This window comes from Asterias rubens, chromosome 9 (genome assembly GCF_902459465.1).
Source record: "Asterias rubens chromosome 9, eAstRub1.3, whole genome shotgun sequence".
Taxonomy (NCBI): domain Eukaryota; kingdom Metazoa; phylum Echinodermata; class Asteroidea; order Forcipulatida; family Asteriidae; genus Asterias; species Asterias rubens.
This window is the reverse complement of record NC_047070.1, coordinates 19,728,092-19,754,872: the sequence shown is the minus strand read 5'-3', so window position 1 is coordinate 19,754,872 and position 26,781 is coordinate 19,728,092. Positions and strand designations below refer to the sequence as shown.

At 37.5% G+C, this 26,781-nt stretch overlaps 2 protein-coding genes across 2 annotated transcripts; one reads left to right on the top strand and one right to left on the bottom strand.

Annotated features, from left to right (window-relative positions):
* Positions 1-2,140: 2,140 nt before the first annotated feature.
* LOC117294622 lies at positions 2,141-8,303 on the bottom strand. The gene is made up of 7 exons (XM_033777116.1): positions 8,204-8,303; positions 7,089-7,535; positions 6,820-6,879; positions 4,553-4,669; positions 3,997-4,125; positions 3,557-3,614; positions 2,141-3,327 (listed from the first exon to the last, which is right to left on the bottom strand). Exons 2-7 carry the CDS (start codon positions 7,479-7,481, stop codon positions 3,107-3,109), a joined length of 978 nt encoding a protein of 325 aa, XP_033633007.1. The 5' UTR covers positions 7,482-7,535; positions 8,204-8,303; the 3' UTR covers positions 2,141-3,106.
* Positions 8,304-8,778: 475 nt separating this feature from the next.
* On the top strand, positions 8,779-13,577 carry LOC117294805 (MORN repeat-containing protein 4-like). The gene is made up of 5 exons (XM_033777334.1): positions 8,779-8,991; positions 9,358-9,507; positions 10,577-10,691; positions 11,438-11,547; positions 12,217-13,577. Exons 2-5 carry the CDS (start codon positions 9,441-9,443, stop codon positions 12,363-12,365), a joined length of 441 nt encoding a protein of 146 aa, XP_033633225.1. The 5' UTR covers positions 8,779-8,991; positions 9,358-9,440; the 3' UTR covers positions 12,366-13,577.
* Positions 13,578-26,781: the final 13,204 nt, after the last annotated feature.

The window sequence follows — 26,781 nt, the reverse complement described above, 5'->3', positions numbered from 1 at the left end:
ATGTCCAAAAAACACATATTTACTTTGTAAAACATATGTTAAAAATAATATTAAAAAATATTTAAAAAATAAATATATGTTTCCAGGGGTTAGAGTCACTGCTGACAAATACAAAAAAATGGATCAACATTTTTTGAGTAATTACCAAAGGTACATCCTCCCTTTAGTAACTAGAAAAACTTAAGCATCAGAAAAAACGAATATGAATGGTATGACAGCCATCCCCCCCTCCCATCCCCCACCAAAAAAAAAAAAAAAAAAACCATAACGAAACATAAAGTGTCTTGTTAATAATAAAACTTTCTGAATACATTTTCACTGTTTACTCAATAACAGTTAACATTACTTTGAAATGTCCATCATATTGTCTGGTCACAGGTGACAGTTAAAAATGAATTCCATGTGATAATTCTTAAAAAAATAGTTAATAAAAAGCGACTAAATTTCTAACATCTCATTGTTCTTTGATTAAATAAATATTATCAATCAATTATCTATTTCAGAAGTTGTTATAAAAATGTCCAGTCGTAAGTATTTCATTTTGAATTTCTTGAAAACTCAACGAGAAAGTACATTTTTACATAACTGTATTTCTTAAAAACTCAAAGGGAAAGTACATTACATAACTGTTTGTTTTTAAAGAATAAATTGAGTTCCATCCTTTAGTCATGTTCAATAAACATGCCGATCAGCCAGCCTGTGCTAAAGTTATTGTCAATACACTAAAAAAGGATAAATTTTTGGTCAGAGAGGTTTTGTGAAATGTTTCTCATGATCTGACTTATTTTGGTTGCGGCAATCCATATCAGAAATGATGATTTGTACATGGCCATGCTTTAAACATCTCACTAAATAAACTGTTAATTAAGGATTGAACCAAGAGTAAACTGTGGGATTTGAACCAGCGACCACCAGATTAACGTGATGGGGTTCTACCAACTGAGCTGTCTACCATTAATGTTGGCGGTCTCCCTTTTCATTTAAAAATCTGAAATCACACTAAAGTCATGAAAGCAGGAATAAAATCTTGCCTGACTATATCCTTTCTCTAAGATATAAGCATCCCTGACAAAACATTGAGGAATATTCATTGTTTTTACTCAAATAAGATCAGTATGTGTGTATTATCTGAAACTCTCAGGAGATGGCTGTCATGGTGTATTTATTGAAACCTAAGGATTGGAACTAATCTACTCTTCCAAAAACCCCAAATGTTCTAGTATTTTTGCTTAAAATAAATTATAATAGAAGTACCATTGAATACTGAATCAGCACAAAGCATTAATACCTTGTTAGTTTTATAATAAATTCAAATGCTTACAATAATACAGACAGTCATAGATGCCACATAATGCTGTGCTAAGCAACAATGTATCTGCTTAGTACAGTTATATTTAATAAACCCACTTTTAAATGTTTTTCTCTATAGATATAAATCATTTCAGTTTTGTTTTTCTCCTTCTTTTCGTTTCTTGAACTGCTTCTGTGACACCAGTATATCTTTTTTCTGTTTGTTGTGTTGTCATTTAGCTTCAGAGAGAAAGACTCTGCTAGGGTCAAAATGTCAGGCCATCAACTATTTTTTGCATCTTCCACACAAGAGACAAACTGCCACTCTTATCCGAGGAGCAAATTTAGCACAGGTGAACTTATAGTCACTGTAAGTTATGCAGAGACCGTGCATTTTATAAATTTTATGTTATTATTAATAGATAAAAAACCCACAGGCTATATCGATGGGATTCGAACCCATGACCCTCCAAAAACACAAATAAATTGAATACATAATTAAAATACTTTGAGTACAGGTATTGTGCTACACACAATTTACTCGCGATGTCGCCAATTGTACTATAAAAATTATACATAGCTTAATTTTTACACATTTCAATACGAACAACTTAAGTTACTGTACACATATTTAAATAACATAAATTGGAAGTCACTTTTATAAGATAGGCCAATCGCTAATGAAGCCCACTTTTTTTACACAAAACTGTGTGTTTCCAGCACGATTTACATTTAGTACTGCTAGCTTGCATCGCAACATCACTGTGACTTTGGGCCTATAGAAAGAGGGCACACAATATTTTTCGTTTAAAAATCACAGGCCTCCCCACCCCCCCCCCCCCCCAAACCATTTACACATTACCCACCCTACATGTCCTTACTAGAAATTACACAACAAACCACAGGCAGACAAGGGCTGGTAGCGATACATCAAAATGCATGCAGGTGGGTTGGTGGGGGCTAAGGGGGTGGGTTGGTGGGGGCTAAGGGGGTGGGGGTAGGGTGCACAGGGGTGGGGTGAAAAGTCAAAATGTGTTGCAAGCAGACGGAAGATTTGAAATCAAGAAAGAAACACAGACCAAATACTACTGCAAATCTCACACTTTTGCTCCCTTCAACACTCAACTGTTAACTAAATGAGTCATTCACTTATTTACTGTTTTGGTTAAGGCGTTTCCATGAAAATTTACTCAAAATACTTTTCTATAAATGAGCTGACTTTCGTTCTGTTTCTGTGCAATAATAGGCCTGTCATGATGTGTAACTTGACATGGTCCACAAGTCTCAAATGTATCACAACATGGGCTTGTTTGTTAGTAAACGTTTTTGTCTCGAAGTATATGATGATAAAAACCACTCCCTCCAACATGCACCACAACCCCTACCCCCCCCCTTAATCGATCAATCAATCAATTACAATGCGCCAATCCAAAGGTTATTGCTCATAGCACCGTACAATAAGATGTCTTAGATGGCTACTAGGGAGATTGCTACTAAGGGAGATTGCTTGATGGAAGATTATTTCAGATCCTAGGTTAGCGATAGAAAAGGCACGACCACTTCTTGCACACAGAAGCCATTGCAAGGCAGTTGCTTTGATGGGGATGGGGGCAATTTGATCATTCAAGAGGGGCGGTTGTGATGTGGGGTTGGGTTAGCTTACCGTTGTCATTTTCTCCAGACTTGTTAGTGATCTCACTTATCCAGAATACCACTGCCAGCAGGGAACATTGAGAGCGGATATGAGATCAGCGATGGGGCAGGCAAGGCGGTGGGGGGGGGGGGGTGGTGGAAGAGGACAAGGGAGTGAGTTTTCTCACACCAGTGGAACCTTCTCCATACCCATCAGCTGATCGTTCTCATCGACCCTGGCCGCTGCATCCTCTATGGGTAGGTACATCGGGGGATGATCACCCTGGGGATGAGGTTGGTGTGATGGCGATGTTTGAGTCAGGGTCTGAGTCATGGGTACCAGGTAGGCTAGTTGACCAGGGGTACAGGTTGTCAGTTGGATAGGCTGGCCCTGGATGAAAGTACCTGTGAGTAGGATTAAATGAAGAGTTTCAGTCCGGTGTTCTTAACAGCTCGACCACGACATGCCACATAAATTACTGAAATGTCTAACTTGGTGGTGGTTAATTTAGGTAACTGAGATTTTAGTGATGTTTCCAGTAAATCTGTTGTAATATTAGTTTAAACTTAACAAATCGTTCTTTATTAACAGCCTTAAACAAAACCATTTTGAAAGAAGGAATAGAAAACTCACCATGTTCATTCTGTATGGTTGTCGGTCCACCATTTGGTACAGCAGGCATGTACTGAACCTGTTGGGAAAAAAACCCCAAAAACACATGGCATCAAGGAACAAGTAAGAAATGGTTGTGGTTCATGAGGTCAAGCTGAGTGAACTATTTCAAAATCTTCTACTATGTTTTAACTCATCAAAGTATATATTTTATATAGATATAGAGTATACAACTACAAAATAACTGGAAAGTTACAATATCCTCAGTTCAAATCAGTTTGAAAAAAATATATATATGTCATAATAACGTGTTAGCAGCGGGTGCTGCAAAAAGAATTTGCGAATAAAAAGTGTCTCAGAAATACAAATAATAGTTGTATTATTGAATGATGAATGATGAATAATGAAAACTTCAAATACGTTTGATTTGTTTGGTTGTGAAATATTAAGCAGAAGCTTACCGTCATTGAGGATCCTGCCGATGTCTGGCAACATGTACCACGGCATGCGATAACAGATGCTACTATAGCAATCCCTAGCTCCAGGAGAGCAACTAGGGCAGTCAAGGCATCCACCGCTACACGACCTCTCTGGGCAGACATAGAGATGAAAAAGCCAGATCAATAACATTATCAAGACATTGGTCTTATATCACAAGTGTTTCACCGAGGAATTCTGCACTTAATACCCCATTTACACACAGACGCCGCTTCTAAAACAATGAAAAGTGGCCAATTGCAGACCAATCGTAGGGAGATGTTGGAGGATCCCAGTGCATCAGTCTGTCAACCATTGCTTAGTCAATACAAGGCAAGGCAAGGCAAGGCAAGCATTGCGAAGTTTAGCTGAGTTTTACATTGGTCAACTTAGGCATAACTGCCTATAAAGCAGCAACTATTCTTCAAACCAGGGTTGACATTTTGCTGTGAAGTACGCACCAAAGGGCTGATGGCATCAAATTTGTTTCGCTTTCGCAATTTACAATTCGTGTGAAGTACAAAATGGGTTGAGACTTACAAATAGGGAAGAGGAGTAGATGGTTCCGAACTCCCAGGCAGTGAAGGAAGCCATGAGAGACAGAAGCTGGAATGCAGCCACCGCAGACAGGATGGACAACACTAGATAGCCAGTAATCTGAGGGTAAAATAAACAATTCACATCAATCATAAGAACTTTAACTCAAAATACTCAAAATCCAATGTTTTGTTGGATTCTGTTGGTCTGAGGACTGCAGTAGTACTAAACTGATTTACATAAAAAATGGTCAGGAATACTTCCAAAATCAGAGCCCAACAGTTTGGGTGTTGGGTTACTGAATGGACTGTTGGACTGAAGACTGCACTGGTAAACTAATTATGCTTTACATGGGATCATGCATATACTACCAATCAGAATCCAACAGAGTTACTGAATGGACTGTTGGACTGAGGAATGCACTGGTAAACTGATTGTGTTTTACATTGGATCAGGCATACTACCATTAATTAGAGCCCAACAGTTTGGGTGTTGGGTTACTGAATGGACTGTTGGACTGAGGACTGCACTAGTAAACTGATTGTGTTTTACATTGGATCAGGCATACTACCATTATTCAGAGCTCAACAGTTGGGGTGTTGGGTTACTGAATGGACTGTTGGACTGAGGACTGCACTAGTAAACTGATTGTGTTTTACATTGGATCAGGCATACTACCATTATTCAGAGCTCAACAGTTGGGGTGTTGGGTTACTGAATGGACTGTTGGACTGAGGACTGCACTAGTAAACTGATTGTGTTTTACATTGGATCAGGCATACTACCATTATTCAGAGCCCAACAGTTGGGGTGTTGGGTTACTGAATGGACTGTTGGACTGAGGACTGCACTAGTAAACTGATTGTGTTTTACATTGGATCAGGCATACTACCATTATTCAGAGCTCAACAGTTTGGGTGTTGGGTTACTGAATGGACTGTTGGACTGAGGACTGCACTAGTAAACTGATTGTGTTTTACATTGGATCAGGCATACTACCATTATTCAGAGCTCAACAGTTGGGGTGTTGGGTTACTGAATGGACTGTTGGACTGAGGACTGCACTAGTAAACTGATTGTGTTTTACATTGGATCAGGCATACTACCATTATTCAGAGCCCAACAGTTGGGGTGTTGGGTTACTGAATGGACTGTTGGACTGAGGACTGCACTGGTAAACTGATTGTGTTTTACATTGGATCAGGCATACTACCATTATTCAGAGCTCAACAGTTTGGGTGTTGGGTTACTGAATGGACTGTTTGACTGAGGACTGCACTGGTAAACTGATTGTGTTTTACATTGGATCAGGCATACTACCATTATTCAGAGCTCAACAGTTTGGGTGTTGGGTTACTGAATGGACTGTTTGACTGAGGACTGCACTAGTAAACTGATTGTGTTTTACATTGGATCAGGCATACTACCATTATTCAGAGCCCAACAGTTAGGGTGTTGGGTTACTGAATGGACTGTTTGACTGAGGACTGCACTAGTAAACTGATTGTGTTTTACATTGGATCAGGCATACTACCATTATTCAGAGCCCAACAGTTAGGGTGTTGGGTTACTGAATGGACTGTTTGACTGAGGACTGCACTGGTAAACTGATTGTGTTTTACATTGGATCAGGCATACTACCATTAATTAGAGCCCAACAGTTAGGGTGTTGGGTTACTGAATGGACTGTTTGACTGAGGACTGCACTAGTAAACTGATTGTGTTTTACATTGGATCAGGCATACTACCATTAATTAGAGCCCAACAGTTTGGGTGTTGGGTTACTGAATGGACTGTTGGACTGAGGACTGCACTAGTAAACTGATTGTGTTTTACATTGGATCAGGCATACTACCATTATTCAGAGCCCAACAGTTAGGGTGTTGGGTTACTGAATGGACTGTTGGACTGAGGACTGCACTAGTAAACTGATTGTGTTTTACATTGGATCAGGCATACATGTACTACCATTATTCAGAGCCCAACAGTTTGGGTGTTGGGTTACTGAATGGACTGTTGACGGAGGACTGCACTAGTAAACTGATTGTGTTTTACATTGGATCAGGCATACACCCATTAATTAGAGTCCAACAGTTTGGGTGTTGGGTTACTGCATGGTGTTGGACTGAAGACTGCATGAGTAAACTGATTATGCTTTACATGGGATCAGCCATGCCACCATAATCAGAGGCAAGGGTGTCAGATTAAGTTAGAGTAAGGCAGGATCCTACTAAATCACTTTAGGGAAGTACAAGTAGAAATGTAGTTACCATGCAGCTTTGTTTTCTAGACGCTGCCAGCTCCCCAGACAAACCTGTGCATATAAAAAACTGAAAAGACAAAAATAAATAGTTAACATCGGTGCACTCTCAGAGTTGCCAACATTGAATTTTAAAAAAGAGTAGCATCTCCCAAAATTTACGGGCGAGCGCAGCTTGGGCTTCCTAAACTGATCTTTCTATTACTCTCTTAATCAATTTTTAATGACAGGCATTTATGAGGGAAGTTCATGTTAAGGTGCCCAACAGTTTATACTCACAAATATTCCTGTCCAGATTGGCGCCCCGATGTAAGCATCTTCCGACTGTATCTCAATAGCAATGATTCCCAAGATAACAGACAGGGTACCACACAAGATTTGTAGATGTGCCGTAATGCGGGCCCCACGCACATTAAAATCTGGCACAAGGTTGGCTGCGTTGTTCTGGATCATGACCATGTACTGCTGGGAAACCATCGGGGGGCCTGTACCACCCAGGTGGCTAGGGGAGCCCTGGGGTGAGGGGAGCAGCATTCCTTGGTTGGTGGGCAGACTACCAAGCAGCGGCGATGTCATGATTTGATGAGGTGGTTCTGTGGGCAAGCTGGAGTTGGTGTTTGGGTTTGGCATCGTTGAAGTCAACAGTTCCTGCTCCATGGTGGCTCCCAGCATCTATAACTCAGTATCACACTCCGAAGCTCCCTAGTGCTAGTAGTACTACTACAACTAAAATAAAAATGTGTCACGTCCGTAAAATAGGGTTGGTCTTCTTGTCTGGCCAAAAAGTACACAGGTGTTACGATCTGAGAATGTATTTTAATTTATCTCCATTTTACACTTTGTTTCAGGATATTTAAATGACCAATTTGTAAATTTAAAATGTTGTAAGTAACCTGACTAAGTTTTGCTTGCTTTTTTGTTGTTGCTTTATTTGCTCTTATTTATAAAGTCTTAATTTATATTTCGAAATAAATAACACAACCATAATTTCAAAACAATTCATGTATTATGTCACTCCATTGCATCAGCAAGGAGGTAGAATGAACAAAACTGCCCCCCCCCCCACCCCCAACCACACACTTTATACTTGTGTTGAGCATACTCGTGTAGCCAGCCCTTTATTGGTACGACAGATGGGCAACAAATATGGGCAACAATTGTCATTGCACACTATCCAAAACTACATACATGACAGACAAGCAGGATCCGACAAGCATTCAAAATTAAATAGTAAAATAAAAACTATTAAAAAAAAGGTTATTATAAACAAAAATTAAAAACTAAAACAAAATAAAAATTTCAAAGGAAAAAGCAAAACATGAGCTTTACTTTATTATTACTGAAGAATACCGCAAATGAACATATTTTGGTATCCAAGTCTACTGTCCACTTACCTTAAATGGAAAATCCAAACGTTCTTGATTTTTGACAGCCAACTAAGCCAAAACAAGTAAAAGCAGGCACATTGTGTATTGACAGACGGGTAAACATCTACACAATATAGACTGGTGCCGTTTTAAGACTGTATGGTGCCCTGTGTACCGATGACGTCCAGCCGTGTCAGTAGTCTTGATTCAAGACTCTCCTGGATTTGTCACAAGAGGGCGCGCACCCCGAGGACCGCTAACCACGTTCTCGGCTCTCGGAGGATAACGGTTCGTGGATGATAGACCGTTGGGGTAATAGCGCGCCCTCTTGTGACACATCCAGGGGAGTCTTGAATCAAGACTACCGCGTCAGCCGCGAAATCAGAAAATAGAACACATACAGTACAGAGAGGTTTCAAAATGGCCCCTTACTCATTTTCTGAAGGTGAACCAGATTTTTCATTCACCTTCAGAAATAAGCGAAATGAGACACTCGTCATCTCCCTGTACTGTATATGTTCTATTTTCTAAATACGCAGCTGGCTTTTCCAGGAATATAGACTGGTTCCGTTGTAAGACTGTATGGTACCCCGTATACCGATGACGTCCGTATGTGTATCGCATAAAAAAAAACTTTAAAAAACCTATTTTTTTAGCAGAGCAAAAGGTCACAAAAGTTCGTTGATGAATCAACCCATCATCGTTTGTTTACTTTGGGCGTTGGACTTTCAATGACATCAATACTTGCTTAATTGTTTCCGGATATAAACAGTCACAGTGTTGGTGGTCAGTGGACAAGTTGAGTGATAATAGAGGTGAGATTCGGATAGGCTAGTTTTAGGAATTTAATTGGGTAAACCGTGGAGGAATTTATTCCTCCATGGGTAAACAAATGTCAAAACTCAAAATCGTGAATGATATTGTCATTGAATAATGATTCATGAATGTTACGATTTAGTTCTATGACTAGGCATATGGTCTTATGGAATAATAATCATGATATTGTTGTTACATATTTGTTACACTTTACTTTACAAACAATATATAAAATAAAACAATTAAAAATTAAATGATTGTTGTTTGATAACAATAGACTAGATTCGAGAGCAACTGTCCTAACTAGTAATTGCTCAAACTAGATTACTTGTTTTTACAGTATTAATATTATTTACTATACTTAGCATTCTGTGGGAGTGTTGCGGGCGTTACTACTACTATAATCAAGCAGCTTTCATCAATTCAAAGTTCCAGTGTTTTTGACAAAATGACGACGAATCAAGGAGTCTACAAGTATCCAGATGGAGATGAGTACAAGGGAGAATGGCTGGAAGGTTGGTTTATACAACCTCAGATAATATACACATAATGAATGTTTATTAGTGCAATGGTGCGAATATGTTCATGAGTTGAAAGATGGAATGTTCTATTCAACGAGGCGGAGCCGAGTTGAATGGAACATTCCAGCTTCCAACGAATGAACATTTTCGCACCATTGCACGAATGAAAAACATTCATTATTTGTTTTATATAACATCCAAGTAGATCTTTGTCATTTTGATTGAAAGATACAACTTTCAAAACAAACAAAGCGTAGGCCTACAATTTTTAATTGTAGAAGCCGAATGCTAGTAATTTTACTAATATGCCTTGCAGTAACACTGCTGCGTTACCAAAGACACGCGCACGCAGTGATGTTTTTACTCAGCTTTTTCGTTCCATCCGAAAAGTATCATTGCACGCTGGCAGCGTGCAATGGTACTTTTCGGATGGAACGAAAAAGCACGGTGAGTGACTCAGCGTGTATTGGTACTTTTATTTGCTATCACGTGACGGACAATCCTCCAATCAAATGGCAAGGATCTGCTTGGGTGTTATATAAAACCTTTTATTTATCAAGGAGGATCCACCAACCCTAAGTATATAGGTTTGTTCCGTAGAGTGAGATGATACTATCATCTCAACAGAACAAACCATTAATAGCGGAACAAACCTCATAGTTCTAGGACTTAGGAGTACAACAACCACCCTGTGCACATTCCCTCTCTCTAAAGAGTTGCGGTGCTACAGAGGAGGGGATCCAATATCTGATTATATCTGATTTCCATTGTTTCAAAAACAATGAGCCTTGAGAGTGAATACAAATTTTTAAAAAATGAAAAAGCGCAAGAAAACTCAAGTGACATTTACCGGGTCATTAAAAACTAAATTTCTGTGTTGGATACAGACTTGGATACATTACTGAAGTGCCCCTTGTATCAGCTTCTGGTGGTAAGGCAAAAGTTAAATATAGATGAAGAGTTTGTTATCATTCTTTGAAAATGCCACATTACATACAATATATAACACGATGGATGTCCCTTTTTCCCCACTGATTTAAATTGTCTTTGTATTTGATCGCAGGTAAACGTCATGGGACTGGACAGCTTAGTCTAGCTGATAAATCAACATACATCGGTCACTTTGACCAAGGATATTGCAGTGGTATGGGGGTGATGGCGTTCTCAGATGGGTCCAAGTAGGTTAATCATTGTGTTCATTGTTCCTTAGGCTACATATGTTTGGTAATCACTCTTAAAATTAATGGCAGATATCAAATGTTATAAACCACAAGGGAAACTGACTGGGTAAATTTGAAATGATTTAGGGTTGAACAAAGAAAATTGACGACCTCTGGATTAACTTGTTTTGGCGCTCAACTAACTGAGCTATCTAGTCCTGTATTGGCAATAAAAACTAACTCTGTTGGAGAAGTACAGCAGCTTTCAATAGTATAAAGCATTTCAAAATCATTTAAAAATTAGCAGTTTTTATCTCTCAAAATTTGAATCTGAGATATGTTACTGTCAGATAAGTTTCTCAGATTGCATATTCCAATTATGGATTCTTCTTCTTGAGTGGACATATTAACAGCTCTGGATTTTCTGAGATATCTAAAAAATGTGACCACCTTTTGAAAAGATATTTTCACAGGATAGATTAATTCACGTCCGAACAATTCTGGCGGTATGGTGTTTTGCAGTTGTATAACAAAACCTTACTATGAAATATCTTTAATTGACACAAATTATTTTCAATATGTTTACTCTTTGAGTCGTGTCACACAAGGAAACCTTTTACAGGCAACCAACTGGATGAGTCATTTTACATGTTCTTACAGTCCTCAAGAGAAATAGGCTAACATTGAAATGTGGATGGCTTTTCTTCTTGGAGATAACCAATAGTGTCCAGTGCCTTTAAATCTGTGTGTTTTTGTTTGTGTAGGTATGAAGGTGAATTCCAGCAGGGTAAATTCGATGGTGTTGGGGTCTTCACCAGGTCAGATGGCATGATGTTTGAGGGAGAATTCAAACAAGGAAAGGTTAGCGGACTAGGTAAGAAAGTTTATCTTGATTAACAACTGTGATTGCCCAGCGGTACCCGCTGCCAAAACATAGGAATCGAACTGCCTCTAGCTACCGGGCAACCTCGGTCGTCTAGTTGGTAAGACACTGCTCTAGAATTGCAAGGGTCATGGGTTCGAATCCCACCCGAGTAACATGCCTCTGGGACTCTGGGAAAGTACCGAGTATACAGTGCTAACACACATCGGTGTATGGGTAAAAACCCAAATTAATATGTGATTGCCCAGTTACCTGGTGTGTGTGCGCCCTCCCCATAGATAATACAGAAGGAAGGTGTGCTTTCGCAGTAGCGTTATGATCGTTCTTAATTCTATGTTCAGCCTGCTTTGATTATGATGACACAGCCATTTTAAGCATACTAATTGCTTTGAAACAAGTTGGCTTCCATGCTGATTGCCAGTCTTTCTTGAAATGGTTGAGAATAAACTAATGGTATTTGGCCAGTTCGACATTTGAGTTCTGTACACACCCACAAGAAATGCCAGTCAGCAACTGGGCTTCCATATACATGTATCATTCCATCATTGCTAAGCCCCTGGACTCGACAACCATTTTAAACCATTCAATTTACAGGATGGGTAATATTGACTATTCAAACAGTAAGAGGGTTAAGGATAGATTTTGTTCTTTCTATTTCAGGGTTGTTGACCTTTGCTGATGGCACAAACGGACTTCCACGTAACGAAGGATTTTTTGAGGGGACAAAGTTGGTAGAACGCCGAAAGACAACAGATGTTGTTACAAGAGCTAGACAAGTTGGTCAGCGTGCCCGCGCTGTTCAGTTATAAATCAAGGTTTATATAAAATAATGTAGTGACTTTTAACCCCTTAACTTTGAGCGTCTAATTAACATGAACTGAATCGTGATGGCATTTATATCGATTGGGAAAGTTTTTGGAGTGTCCTCTTTTAGTTATGGTCAGTTGACCAGACAATTCATTGTGTAGTGTGCACAGAAGTTCACCTCCCGAGTTATGCTTTGATTCCTGGCTCAAAAAGGGCAAAGGTCGCTGGAAGTCAAGGTAGTTCAAAGACATTCCATTATTTCTCTAAAGAGGAATAGGTGTCCTTACTTTGTTAGTCATGTTTTCACTGTGACAACAATATTCAAAAACATAACTTATTTCTAAAAAAAAACCGATTACATCAAAGGCGTGTGAAGATAGGGTACTGTACCGGCATTCCAAGAGCAATATATTATTTTTCAATATAAAAGTGACTTTGTACTCGGTTCAGAAAACTAAAGGGGTCGTTCAAAGCTGTTTGTAATTTAATTCCGAAAAATACTACAGCATTAAATGACTTGCTTAATGACTTGCATATCTTACCCGCCCCCCCCCCCAATCTGTTGTAGTACTGGTTGTAAAATCATGAAAATTTAACCCTTTATTATGGATAGCCCCTCAGATGTTACTCTCAGATTTTGTCTGTATATTTTTGTATTGAATAGAAGCTATTAAGAGGGAATTTATAATAAATTGTAAAACCTTATTAATAATGTAAACAATTATTGAGAAAATAATGGGTTTTTTGTGTGTGTTTGTTTATCAATTTTTGTATAAGCTAGGATTGATTTGCTATTAGGTTACAGAGGCGTTATGTAAGTCGACTTTCAGATTAAAAATTATTTATCAGAAATGTCGAAGTCACAAGAGAATAGAGAAAAAGCCACACTGTTGTCTGTGATATACAGATTTTGGACCATATTTGTTTAACTACTTTTATAAAAACTACAGCGCCTTAGCCCGAAATACTTGATGGAAAGTTTTCCACAAGACCATTTATATACCATGTTAGTTATATAAAGTGCAAACCTGTGAAAACTCATATTTTTAATCTTTACAATGAGTATTTTTGTGAAATTTCCAGTTGTATGATTATGTAAAATAATGAGATTGTAGTTACAATCATAAAAATGTTCTTCTTGGACCAGAAAGATATCTCTACAAATAAGCTGTTTTTACTCTTCTTATTATTGTCAAATAAACACAAGAAATCAAGCCATATTTAGGACTTCAGTTATTTTGTTTCAGTGTTACAAATTATGTCCTTTGATTGGTTTAATAGAGCTTGTCACACGGTATGCCTTATTTTGATAAGAAACCGTGATGGCCATATATGTACATGCAGCAAACAAGACACAGCACCTGTAGCAACTGATGTACTATCCCATAGCAACCAATGTACAGTACCCATGGCAACAGCAGCTTCATGATACCTAGATGTCCAGCCACAATTGTTGTGGTGTTACAAATCAAATATCACTCACTTGCTGCTTGACTGGTGTTCTAATTAAAACTGTGACTCCCTCGGCTTCGCTTCAGGGAAGATGGAACATGCCAATAATTACACTCGGGCATCAAAGTTTTTACTAGAGTACTTGAAGCAGTCAACATTTGTATACTGTTTGATGAGCAAATACACCAGGTTTTGGCAGAAACTTCCTGGTTTTGCCACGAGGCATCAAATTCTTTCCTTAACATCTTAATACTTAACTACGGCCTTTTATGTTTATGATTCAATATGATAACACACACCCAGACTAAAAATTATTTACCACACATATTTTTGATTTAATGTAATAGCATAGAAGTCAAAACAAATATATACACACACACTTCTTAGATGAAGTATTTGTCAATAACTAGTCTTTTTGTCACCTAAAAATATATGCTTTTAAATAAATGAATCGTATGCTTATTCCATAAGAAACTGAAACGAAAAGAAACTAGAAACATTCACACAATGGTTATTTGAAACAGCAGTTTACAAACGATCCCTTGCATGGGCTTTCCAAGATGAAACGGCGCAGAAGACTTTTCATTGGTTGAGTGTGAATTTTCATGATAAAAATAATCACCCACAGATTGGCTCTTCGGTTACTTATATCTTTATAATTGTTGTTTACACAAGTATGTAGAGTTATGAATATGAGATCCATTTCATGTTTGGTGCTGTGGTGCAATCTGCGACCAACCATGCCAGAAAAACAAAGGCAAATCCTAACTTGGGGCTTTAATTTCTGGGAGAAATCCACATGACCACAGTGCTTGTGGATCAGAATTCTAGTTAAAAGATCAGAGTCAAAAAATGAAAAAACTCCCTGAACCCGTTTTAGATTTGAAGAAAAAGTTGAGCAGTCAACTACAAAAGGGGAAAGAGTTGTAAACTTGACAATTTAACTAAACACTAAACAATCATGGACAGCTTTTGGTCTCATGTTTGTCTAGACTCCAGTCAAGAAATTTGGTAAAAGGGTGTCAAAAATTGTTTGAAAAATTCAAAAAATGGGTGTCCAAATTGATTACTTACAATACATTTACATGTAAATGACAGATGAAACAGGGTGTGTAAATATAAAACAGGGAGTCAAAATGACCCCAGACACCCCTCTGGCTAACACAATGACTCCCGTTCTTGGCTACCACATACAACATGCAAGTGAATAATACTATTGCATTTAGAGTCAAAGGATTAGGTGACAAAACGGCTCAAGTCCAGGGGAGCAACGGAGGCCATTTAAAGGTGACTGTGATACTCGAGGCCTTCATTCCTTCATCTGTCAGCTGCCTCCTCCATCGCTGCCAGAGCTTCTTGCTCCTTGACCTTCTCCTCCGCCTCCTTCTGCATCTTCTCAAGTTTCTCCAGAGTTACAGATTTGAGAGGAAGCAGTTTTGGTTTACAGATAACCACGGAGGGCTGCTCCTCTTGATACACCAGACCCTGCTTCGGGAGAACCTCTCGGAACATTCCTTTCTCATCAGGCATGACTTTAGTTTCTTCTAGTCTCACCCGTCAGGAGAGAAGTTGTTGTGAAGAAGGGGGCAACTAAGAAGAGGTATTGAACTTCCTTGGCTGTTGCCACCTCACCTCTTTGATTGTTGATTTTGATTTTGGACAGTGAGTGAGAGAAGTTATACGGTTATAGATTTCTGAATAACCTGGTGATTTCTAAGCTTTGAGTTCTAGATGAGGAGCTTAGAGCCTTCGGATGACAATCAGTAAGACCTGAAACAAGGAAAAAGAAATATTCCAACCCATATAAGTATAACACCATTTCACCGCACAAAAAAACAAAACAAGTTAAAAAACATACAAAACTAAACAGTAACATTCAACCAGAGAAATCTTCATCAAATTCAGTTCAATTTACATTACATGGAACAAAACGATTCATGCTTTGTCACTTTCAATGATTTGGAAAAATCTCTATAAAAAGTTGGATTGGAGGTTTCCTTGGAGATGGGAATGCCGACTGTCAACACTCTCTCAAATTATTCTCCGAGTCTTTGCGTACACGGTTTGCAAATTTAACATTAAGTTCAGTTCTTTTCCCAACGTCTCATTTCCACCACAAAGAAAACTCTCGCAGATAAAAGGGTCATATTCCATATCACTCCGACTCTCACAAAAACATTAGTGTTTTACTATTTTACTTACGTCGTTTGTAGGAGAATGCAAGACACGAGCCACAGTTCTTTTCATTTTGCTTGGGAAAACATCGAAGTGTCTGCTCCTTACAAAAATGCAATAGCGCCACCAAGAGTCAATTTTAGCTTGACGTTTGGATCGCCTTTGCCGAAATTAGACCCGACCAGGGAGGCAAATTCATAACAAAGAGGCAGAGCATGTATTGCTTTTTTCTGTGCATGTTTGGGTGTGTCGGGCAGGATTCGTAGAGGCAATCGTCCAAGCATAGTCCACCGAGAAGAAGAACACACAAATAATCTTCAAGGGTGGTGAATGTGGAGGGGGAGAGAGTCGGCAAAAGCTAAAAGAATGCCTCTCCCTCGTCTTCCCAAAACCCCTCTCCCCATGGCAACTCTACTTCACAAATGAAGCTCCGGCAAATTTATTTTAAATCTTTCATTTTAATGAACCATCTTGTGTTGTACGTATGCCTCAGTTGCTCAACGATCCCATGTAGTTTATCCGATTTGGAGGGGGGCGTGTCCAGAGGATTAAAAAATGGGAACCCGGACTGCCAACTGACAACATCGAAGAAATCTTTTATCTTACGGGGTCTTTTTGATAATAAAATATTTCCTCATTGATAGACTGGGATTATTAACTCCATGCTCCTACCATACAAACTCACAGGCCAAAATACTATGGGGCGCCGTTTGTCCATTAATTGTTTGACACTTTTAAGGCATGTTTTTACCATGGTTTACAGCAATTAGATGTAAACCATAGAAACTGTTGCCAAATGCTGTTATGGTTTACATACCAGTAAAGTATTTGTTGTGTATAAGTTTATGGTTTACAAACCATGAACATACAAAAAACATTTACAAATCGTGGTTCATAAACCAAGAAAATTTACGCATTTTAAAAACATGGTTAATAAACCATAAAAACTGAAGCATCAAATTCATGGTTTACAAATCATGGTTTATAAACCATGAAAATTGAGACATCTAAAAAACATGGTTTATAAACCATGAAAATTGAAGAATAAAAATCGTGGTTTACAAATCATGGTTTATAAACCATAACAAATGAACCATAAATCATGGTTTGTGACCATGGTTTATAAACCACGAAAATCGAGACTTCTTAAAAAACATTGTTTATAAACCATGAAAATCGAGACTTCTTAAAAAACATGGTTTATAAACCATGAAAATCGAGACTTCTTAAAAAACATGGTTTATAAACCATGAAAATTTACACATCTCAAAAACGTTGTTTGTAAACCATAAAAAAAAATGTGCACTTACAAATCATGGTTTACAAACCATAAAAATGTGCACTCACAAATCATGGTTTACAAACCATAAAAAATGTGCACTCAGAAATCATGGTTTACAAACCATAAAAAGTGTGCACTCACAAATCATGGTTTAAAAACATGAAAGTTGAGGCATCTTGAAAACATGGTTTATAAACCATGAAAATTGAAACGTGAAAATCATGGTTTATAAACCATGAAATCGGAGGCATCTAAAAAACATGGTTTGTAAACCATGAAAAGTGAAGCATCAAATTTATGGTTTATAAACCATAAAATTGAGGCATCAAATATGGTTTACAAATCATGGTTTATAAACCATAAAAAAATGTGCACTCACAAATCATGGTTTATAAACCATAACAAATATTTCACAAATCATGGTTTACAAACCATAAAAACGCTAAACAATTAATTGACAAACGGCACCATACGTGTAAAACCAAAGTTGAACCGTTAAGTACAAACAGCAAGCTCGACACGCTATAATGCATTTATGCAGGTGGTATAAAAATGCATCGTCTCTTTTAGACTTTGTGCACAAAGAATAATGGTGTATGGATGGCGATTTGTGCTCGCGACAGAATTATGCGGGCGACTATCACACACCATGCGTGAAGTATTGCTGATGCAATACAACAAAATGGACGGATGATTTACTTACACAACGGACCAAACTTTTGGTTAGCTTTCAAACAAACATGATAACTGAGAGCAAAATAAATATTATTATTTGCGAGGTAAGAAACTCGCAACTGATGTGTAAAAGTATTCATGGAATTGGCGTGGCTTTTTTTGCTGAGCGAAATTGTCCTATATGCTGAGCGAATTTATGTTTCAGCTTCTAAAATTAACAAACTTATTTGCATTTTTATAGATGCCAGCATAAAACTACGTAAGATTCACTCAGGCATTCTACTCTTAAGAATTATTCTTCGATTGAGACAAAGTTCATAGACAGTGGATATTGTACATTTTCTTGCAAAGTAGGCCGACTGCTGAGCTGATGTTGTTTCGTGTTGGAAATTATGTATTGAAAATTTTTCAGCAACTAGTTAATATTCATGTGGTAGCAATACGCTTCCTCTGACTGAAACTATAGTCGATTTACACTGATAACAATTAACGCACATAATTGACAATTAAGCTTTAGAGAAAATATATTACAACAAAAAGTATAGGTTAGTCTAGTGCTTTTATTATAGGCTTGCTTTAAATAAACAAATCAAGGAATGATCCACAAGGACGCAGTTTTGAGAACACATGTAATTGGTTTCTGTCCCTGTTGAATGAAGCTGAAATAATGAGGACGGCATCAGACGAAATGTATACATAGTTAGCCGAAACAAATTGGGGGACGGGGGGGGGGGCACACAGAATCTCCATGGGATCGAATCTCTTGCCACACCGGCACCTGCGCTCTTCACCCAGTGAAATGTCTCTACACAACAAGCTCAGCACAGTAAAAACAACAACAACAATAACAACACAGAAACAACAAAACGAAAGTCTTGCTTTCTCCAGAAGACGATCAGAGCATACTGATCGAAACGTCGAGTTGAAACCAACGGTTCTTTTCAGAACCACCCCAACTCATTAGAGATAGTCATTACATGGTGTTACCGCAAACCTTTCCATATCGTATTTCCACCATGCAAAGTTTCAAATCCTACATTGTTATAAAGGTAAATAATTGTTATACCTTAACAAGAACACAGTAATAATTATACAACAGTCACTGAAAATGAATCGTTAAGATAAAAACCAACCCCCAAAAAGTCACTGTATACCTGCATGATTAAAAACACACAAAACAATTAGTATGCGAGACTTCATCATTTTATTAGATACAGAAATCAAATCTCAAAACCACTGCCCTACCAGCATTTTAATACAGGATAATACTATAACAAAAAACACCACCACGTTGGTAAACTAATACGAGTGACAAGGTGTGGGTAAGGACCGACCCGCCTAAACCACGAACCCTCTTTATTATTATGGCAGCTGAATCAAAACCTAGCTGTGAGCGAGTTCATCTGTACCTAAGGCAGTGATGTTGCTGGTACTCTGGGCTCTGGGAACAATGGATAAAAAGCAAGAATCCAAGTCTCCGGTGGTCAGAAGATGATCAACTACTTGGAGTGACTGTTGAAGTTCTTGGGATGCGAGAAAACAAACACTATACATTTTAATGTTTTGAGTGGGAGTCGAGAATCAATTGGACGGCAGGTCAGAGGGGGAAGGACTGTGCGGCATGGTGGTGAAAAGTTGCTTGATTTTGGTACGTTTTCTCCAATACGGCATGATGACAAGATTCATTTAATAGTAGTTTTGAGAAGTTGATGATGGTACCTGCCATCATAGAGTAAGGCTGTTGTCACCATATATCTTCTGGACGTGTGATGTGGTCAGCTACCAGAGACCTCTGCTTCCCTAGTTTTCAAGCGTGGGAGGCCCAACAAAGCTTCCCGGTGATGATGGCTTTCCGGAGCTCCGAGCCCTGCAAAACGCCGTCGAATCAAACACAACCTTCGAGTAATTTGCAGGTATACGAAAAATCCAACGAAAACAAAAAAAGTTGTTTGCAATCTTTGATGAAAAAACTCAAATTCCTCAAATGTTTTCTACAAAATGCGTGTTTTTTAAGAAGCATCGCGGTTATTTTGTTTACATAGGTTTCTAGTTGGTAAAGTTTGACTCTATCAATTACTTTCACTTGAGAGAAACATCAGGTTTTTTTTAAAGTGAAGAAATGTAAAAATCAAAGAATGCTATACAAGAGAATAGTTAAATCTGACGGCAAAGGCACGTGCAATATATCGGGTAGATCTTTTTTTAAAAACCTGTGACGGAAATGGGGCAGATATTTTTGAATAAAAAAAAACAGTCGACTGGAAAAAGGGCCACATCTTACTATCGACGTCTAGTTGCGGGAGTTCTCCTGATGTTTCGTTTAGCGTGTTTAGTTTGGACGACTCTTCAGTGGTTTCCCTTCTAGAACTTCTTCGATGTAATGTCATTTTCGCTGATGTGACCGTTACAATGGGCATGTGAATATCCAATAAAAATGTCCGTTTTAACGTTCGCAACAATGAATACTGGCTAAATCCACCGAAAGTGCCGAGATTTTATCACGAGAGGGCGACATTCAACACGTTAACTCATGAACCAGGCAAATCTTGAAACCGCATGTGCATGAATATTCATCAAAATGTGAAATATGCTGGTGGGATCGCATGATGGTTCCAAGTGAAGTCAGTTGCAATATGAAATCAACTGGTTCTGTTAGATCGAGGTAATCCCAAAACAATCAAACTAAATAAAATACAGAAATCGTAAAAATCATCAGTCTGTCCAACAATGTAAAAACAAGGACGGCCCCCCAAAAAACCCACCCCAAAACAAACAAACACACACCCCAAATACGATGGTAAAGAACTAATCATCGCCCCACTACTATTACTAACATAAAAAAAACCCAACACAATCTTATTCTTAATAAAAGAATTCATACAAATAACAAAAGAATAAGTATAATTACTTTGTACAACACAATAACAAACCAAATTTACCTACAGTTTGCAAATTTTAAATACATATGGAGTTAGCAGAGGCTACAAAATATCCTTCCAAAATTGACAAATTTTCTGTACCTCATGGAGACCAAGAACAAAACTTAAATGAGAAAACAAAAGGACTCCAAGGGGTAATTCTAAAGACTGGGGTGCTCCGTCTAAGGAAAGAGCAAAACGATGCTCCACACAGATGCATTTGGGAGAACTATCCTTTCTTGCTCAATATTGGTTGTGAAAATTGCGAGATAACTATGAAAGAAAAAAACCCTTGTCGCACCATGGAGGTGGTTGTGTGCAGATTCTTTATTTTGAGACCTTAAAATCTAATTCTGATGTCTCGAAATCAAATTCATGGAAAATAACTTCTTACTCGAAAACTTCGTTACTTCCGAGGGAGCCGTTTCTCACAATGTTTTATACCATCAACCTCTCCCCATTACTCAAGGTTTTATGCAGATAATTATCTTGAGTAATTTTCAGTGCCTGTAAGCATACACTGCAGTTGTCTGCAAAAGTTGCCTCGTGTGTGGGTTTTGTCATTGTGCGGTCAAGGGGGGGGGGGGGGGGGCGGGTGGGGGCCGGGCGGCCTGAATGATATTGCTCCGTCAAAATAACCGGGTATTTGTGTTAACTTTGCTGGAGGGGAAACCCCTGTCCCTAAAAATGGTTAAGACCATACTCAAGCCTTATAATAAATATAGGCCTACAACCTACTACGTTATGAAATATATTTAACCAATTTTGCCTACTAATAGGATTCTAAGAACCATCTTAGAAGAGTTTAACAATGTGGAAACGGGTTGGTTCAAGATTACACTATTCATGGTGCATGTAATAGGTACTGGTACATCGTACAAAACGACAATAAAAAGCCAGTGTATTATGCAAATGAGTTCGCTCATTTGCATAATGAAATTCTCGAGCTGTACCAGCATAAACAAACTTCAGATCGGGTCAGGTTTTTTTAAATGATTTTGTTATGAACCAAAATGACGAACAAAGGACGCCTGTAATATGCAAGAAACATCATTTTACAAGACAAAATTTACTGTGCTACGTTTACGAAGGATGAAGTTTCCATTTATGATATGCCTTGTATTAAGGTGTTCATTTTCGTGTTCTTGTTGTGTTGGCTACCAACATAGTATAAAAATGGTCTCGGTTCGACTTGTAACTTTCAACTAATCATTATTTCTGCGTCATCTGTTGATTTTTACGACCTGTTTTATTATAATTAGGTTCTGGGTGACGGTGGTATCACCATCAAATAACTTTTCTGTTTTGAGCGTCTCCGTGAAAATTTGATCCCATTTCTCAAATTAAACGACTTTCGACTCGTAACCTCTGATGGTCTTCAAGAGAAAAGTGGACCCGGGTCACCACAACTTAACTGAGAGAGTATTTCCTTGGTTGTATAATAATATTACTATATAGAGTATTTGTAAGGCGTCAAAATCCATCAAACTAAGGTGCTCAAGGCGCACATCAAAATTATCTTTTAATGAATTGTTTTTTTATAACCAAAATGGCGAACAAAGAAAGTTTGTAATACAAGAATTATTTCACAACTCATTATTATACAAATATTTTACAACTCATTATTATGGAATTATTTGACAACTCATTATTTTACAACTAATACATTCATACAAAATTATCACCAAAAATTAAAATAAGGGCCATTGAAACAACCAACCGAGCTCGTGGTTACGATACGTGCAAGGTGCATGAGTTTTACAAAGACAATAAAAACAACAAAACCAAAACCCACACCAAGAACAAACACATACACAAATCTCAAACAAACCAGAAACGAAACAACCGGTAAAAAAGGCAGTCAAACAAACAAATACCCCACAAAAGCGGGCCTTTTCACCACGCCCATCAGACAAAAACCACACAGAATCACGTGCAAATTTGTATCAATTAAAACAGGGCCTGTCACCGTCATAGAACATCTTTATGACCAACTTTGCAAAATAAATGTACTTCCATCCAAGCATGACCGTAAAAGAATACCCTTCAACAGAAAACTGCAGAGAAAAAAAGGAGGGAGTGCGGGAAAACTAATCCTACCCGCATATAGTCATTTTTCACAGCAGCTGTGGTTAAAACGAAAACTATCATTTTACACCACAACGTTCAACAACCACCACCACATCAGCGGCCTGTGTGTCAGTTGACAAGAACAGTTTCGCTGATGCGTTTTTTGGTACAATACTGTACTTTCTACACTGTATTCTGGCATCATGCAATGCTATAAATAGTGCATTTCTTCAAAGACGATGTCACGAACAAGACTGGATGGAGCACGGAGGAACTAGTGAGGTAACATTTTAATTGCTCTCTTGTGAAAATTTGTTTTCCTTGTTGACTTGTTGACTTTTTGATTTAGCATCCACAAAATAAGCATACAAAATCAGATTGCCAAAAAAGTTAGTTTTAAAATACATCGCACTGTTTTAATCTTGTGACTGACCATCTTGGATTAACTTTTCCTTAAGCCTTATCCTAACCCCGTCACCTTTATTATAGTAATCATGATGTAAAAATGATAAATATTGTGACTTTTCACCCTTGGAAAAATGCTGACAGCCCAGCATATTGGTAAAATTTGTTACAATTTCAAATATATAGCACAACCTCATCCCCATGTCCGGTGGTTGCTCTAATAGCCGAGGTATCTCTTCTCTACATAAAAAGGTCTTGGGGTTGATGTTCAACCTCAAGCTTACATTCAGACAAAGAAGGCGCAGCGAACAGTCGTCGGGGATGGCAAATAAATCGTAAAACTATATTTTGAACATCTGATAAAAAAATGTAAGTATTTTGAAACAGAAAAACATACATTGTACTAGGTGTAACGATTTGTCTAATGGGTGGGGATTGCATTGTATTAATACATTTGCTGCTGTGCTGGGTTTTCGTTGTGCTCAAAGCGGAAGTCCGCGACCACGTGAACAAATGAGAGAACAAAAACCCCTCCAGAATGAGTTTCGTTTTGAATAAAATAATCAGGGGTAGCCGGCTTTAAAATTTTACATATTGTGGAAATTTAATCTGGGAAGGTTTTCGGTAACATCAGCGTTTTAAAAGTGTTAGTTTTGAATTGGCCATAACCAGTCTTAATTGTTTGAGCACCCTTACACCGATGTGTATTGAGCAAAACACTCCCTACTTTCCAGAGTCTTGTGAACTTGTTACACCATCGGTTCTTTTTAAACCATAAGTCAAACCATTTCACAAGAAATATTTCATGACTCTCTTTCTAGAATTACTTACTTGTTGAGTTGTCGACTAATATGAACAATATGAGTTGTTTTTTAGGTACTGTTATGAATTGTTTCCTGCTGTTCAACCAACGTTCAAACATTTCCAACAATGGAAACTCAGTAAAACGCGAAATCAATAAATCAATGACCAAATAGACCGAAAAGCTATAATATTGCGAAAACATATGGTGTGACTATTTAAAGGCACTGGACACGTTTGGTAATTGTCAAAGACCAGTGATCCATCTTGGTGTATCTCAAAATATGCATAAAATAACAAAACTGTGAAAAATTTAACTCAATTGATCATTTAGTGGACAACTACTTCTATCTCGAAAACTACGTTTCTTACACTGTTTTGTCCCATCAACACCTCTCCATTGCTCATTACCAAGTAAGTTTTTATGCTAACAATTATTTTGAGTAATTAGCAATAGTGGTCAGTGCCTTTAACGATTCTATACGCACTTTGTTTCCGTGAGATCGCACAGCAGTTCGTATTGAATACAAAGCATACACACAATCGTCCAGCTTATAAAAAGAATACACAGTGTTGCTTAAAATAGAAGAAAACCATTTTATCAAATATATTAATTGCCTTCTTTTGTAAAACGGTTTTCCCTTTCGAAACTTACTGAGGTTTTGAGGAGTGCTTTTGTTCTTTTTGTCAGAGATACAATACGTTTGGTTTCACCGAAATAGACACAAACCATTCTGGTTTTGTTGTCGTTTTGTTTTCAAAAGAACAGTGCGTTTGGTTTTTATACCGCAAACGGGATAATTATTCAGTTTTATTTTACATTAGAAAACACATGGACAAACAAAATTGAAATGTTCATAATATAAATTTATGGTAGATGCCATCACGACTTGGCAGATTGGTGTACAATATTAATCTGAAATAAACTTCCCAATCACATCAGGGACACAACATCCTTCAACATTGAAGTCACTTCTGAAAGCCCGCTTGTTTCAGGAGGCCTGCCATCAATGACTTTTTATTTCTTCTGTGCCTCAGCGTCTTTGTGCAAACTTTTGATTTAGGAGCTATACAAATTACGTTTGATTGATTGATTGATTGATTGATTGATCAATTTCTTATCTAATTCGGGGATTCCCCCTTTATGTGGCGTATACAAGTATATATAGACGAAGAAAACTACAGTGTTTCTAAAATAGAATGAAGACACTTGACACGTTTGGTCAAAGACCCTGTTACCACTTGGTGTATCCCAACATATGAATAAAACGACAAACCTGTTACCATTTGGGCTCAATTGTTCATCTAATTTGCAAGAGAATAATGAAAGAAAAAACACCATTGTTGCATTACTTTGTTTGCTTTCAGACGCCTAAAAAGGCTTGAGTGAAAAAAAATTATATTTCTAAAACATACGTTACTTCTGGGGGAACCGTTTCTCCCAATGTTTTTAACTGTCAACAGCTCTCCATTGCTAGTTACCAAGTAATTTTTAAGCTAACCATTTCTTGAGCAATTACCAAAAGTGTCCAGTGCCTTTAAACACATTTGTCCTCCTTTGTCAGGAAGGGTAAATATGCAAACAAAATAAATAATTTAAAACGTGGATAGTTTATAGAGTCATCTGCATAAAATGAAACTCAAAACAATATTTGCAATGGGATATTAATTTCAGGTTTGGGTTATAAACTAAGCAATAAATGTGCAAACACAAAACAACCATATGCCACATAACTGTAGTAATGTTTTATGCATAAATTAATAGGACATAATATAAAATAAATTTGTTTAAGGACAAACAGTTGGAGTCTGAGCTATCAAAAACACAAATTTATTAGAAAATACTTATCTTGTCTGTATTTGTTACTTTTTTTCTTATTTGTATCTTTTCTATTTTTTTATTTTGTTAATTGTTTTATTTATTTATTGATACATTTTTATTTATTTGATTTTTATTAAAAAGAAAAATTATTGGTTGATTTATTTTTTTAATCTCATTTATTTGTTTGTTCATGTATTCAAGTTGAGTTCACATCCGTTTATTGCTATCAATCATTCTCTATTTAACAAAACATATGGAAAGGTTCCACAACATGTGCAAATGTTGAACATATGCGTTGAACATATGCAAAACAAATTAACGTTACAAGGAAATAAACAATAAAGATATTGTGCAATTCATTATTAATTGATTGATTGATTGATTGACTGACTTATTTATTAACATCCTTATTTACTCACAATTAAATTGATTTGTTTACATTTTCTTTGGGTGGGGGAATGAGAGATGGTCAGACTATTTCGCTGTCTTTATTTAAAAATTGCACACAACCTGAACAAAGGGCAAGAGAGACAATAAATCATAAGACTTTAAATTAAAATGGCAGCTGCTGTAGAAATCTTCTGAAACAAATGAAATTGAAACTGTAGCTCGTTAAAGGTAACCCTGCTTTGGGTTTCAGATAATTTATGATTTTAACTCTCATAGGAATTCATTCATCACAAGGCTTGGTAATAAATTATGTAAGGTTAATTCTGAATGTAGACTTGCATAAAACTGGGTACATTTACAGCAAACAAAATCCAACAATCGTAACACCATCGGAACTTGAGTCTGGTGTACCTTTATAGTTCGCCTAA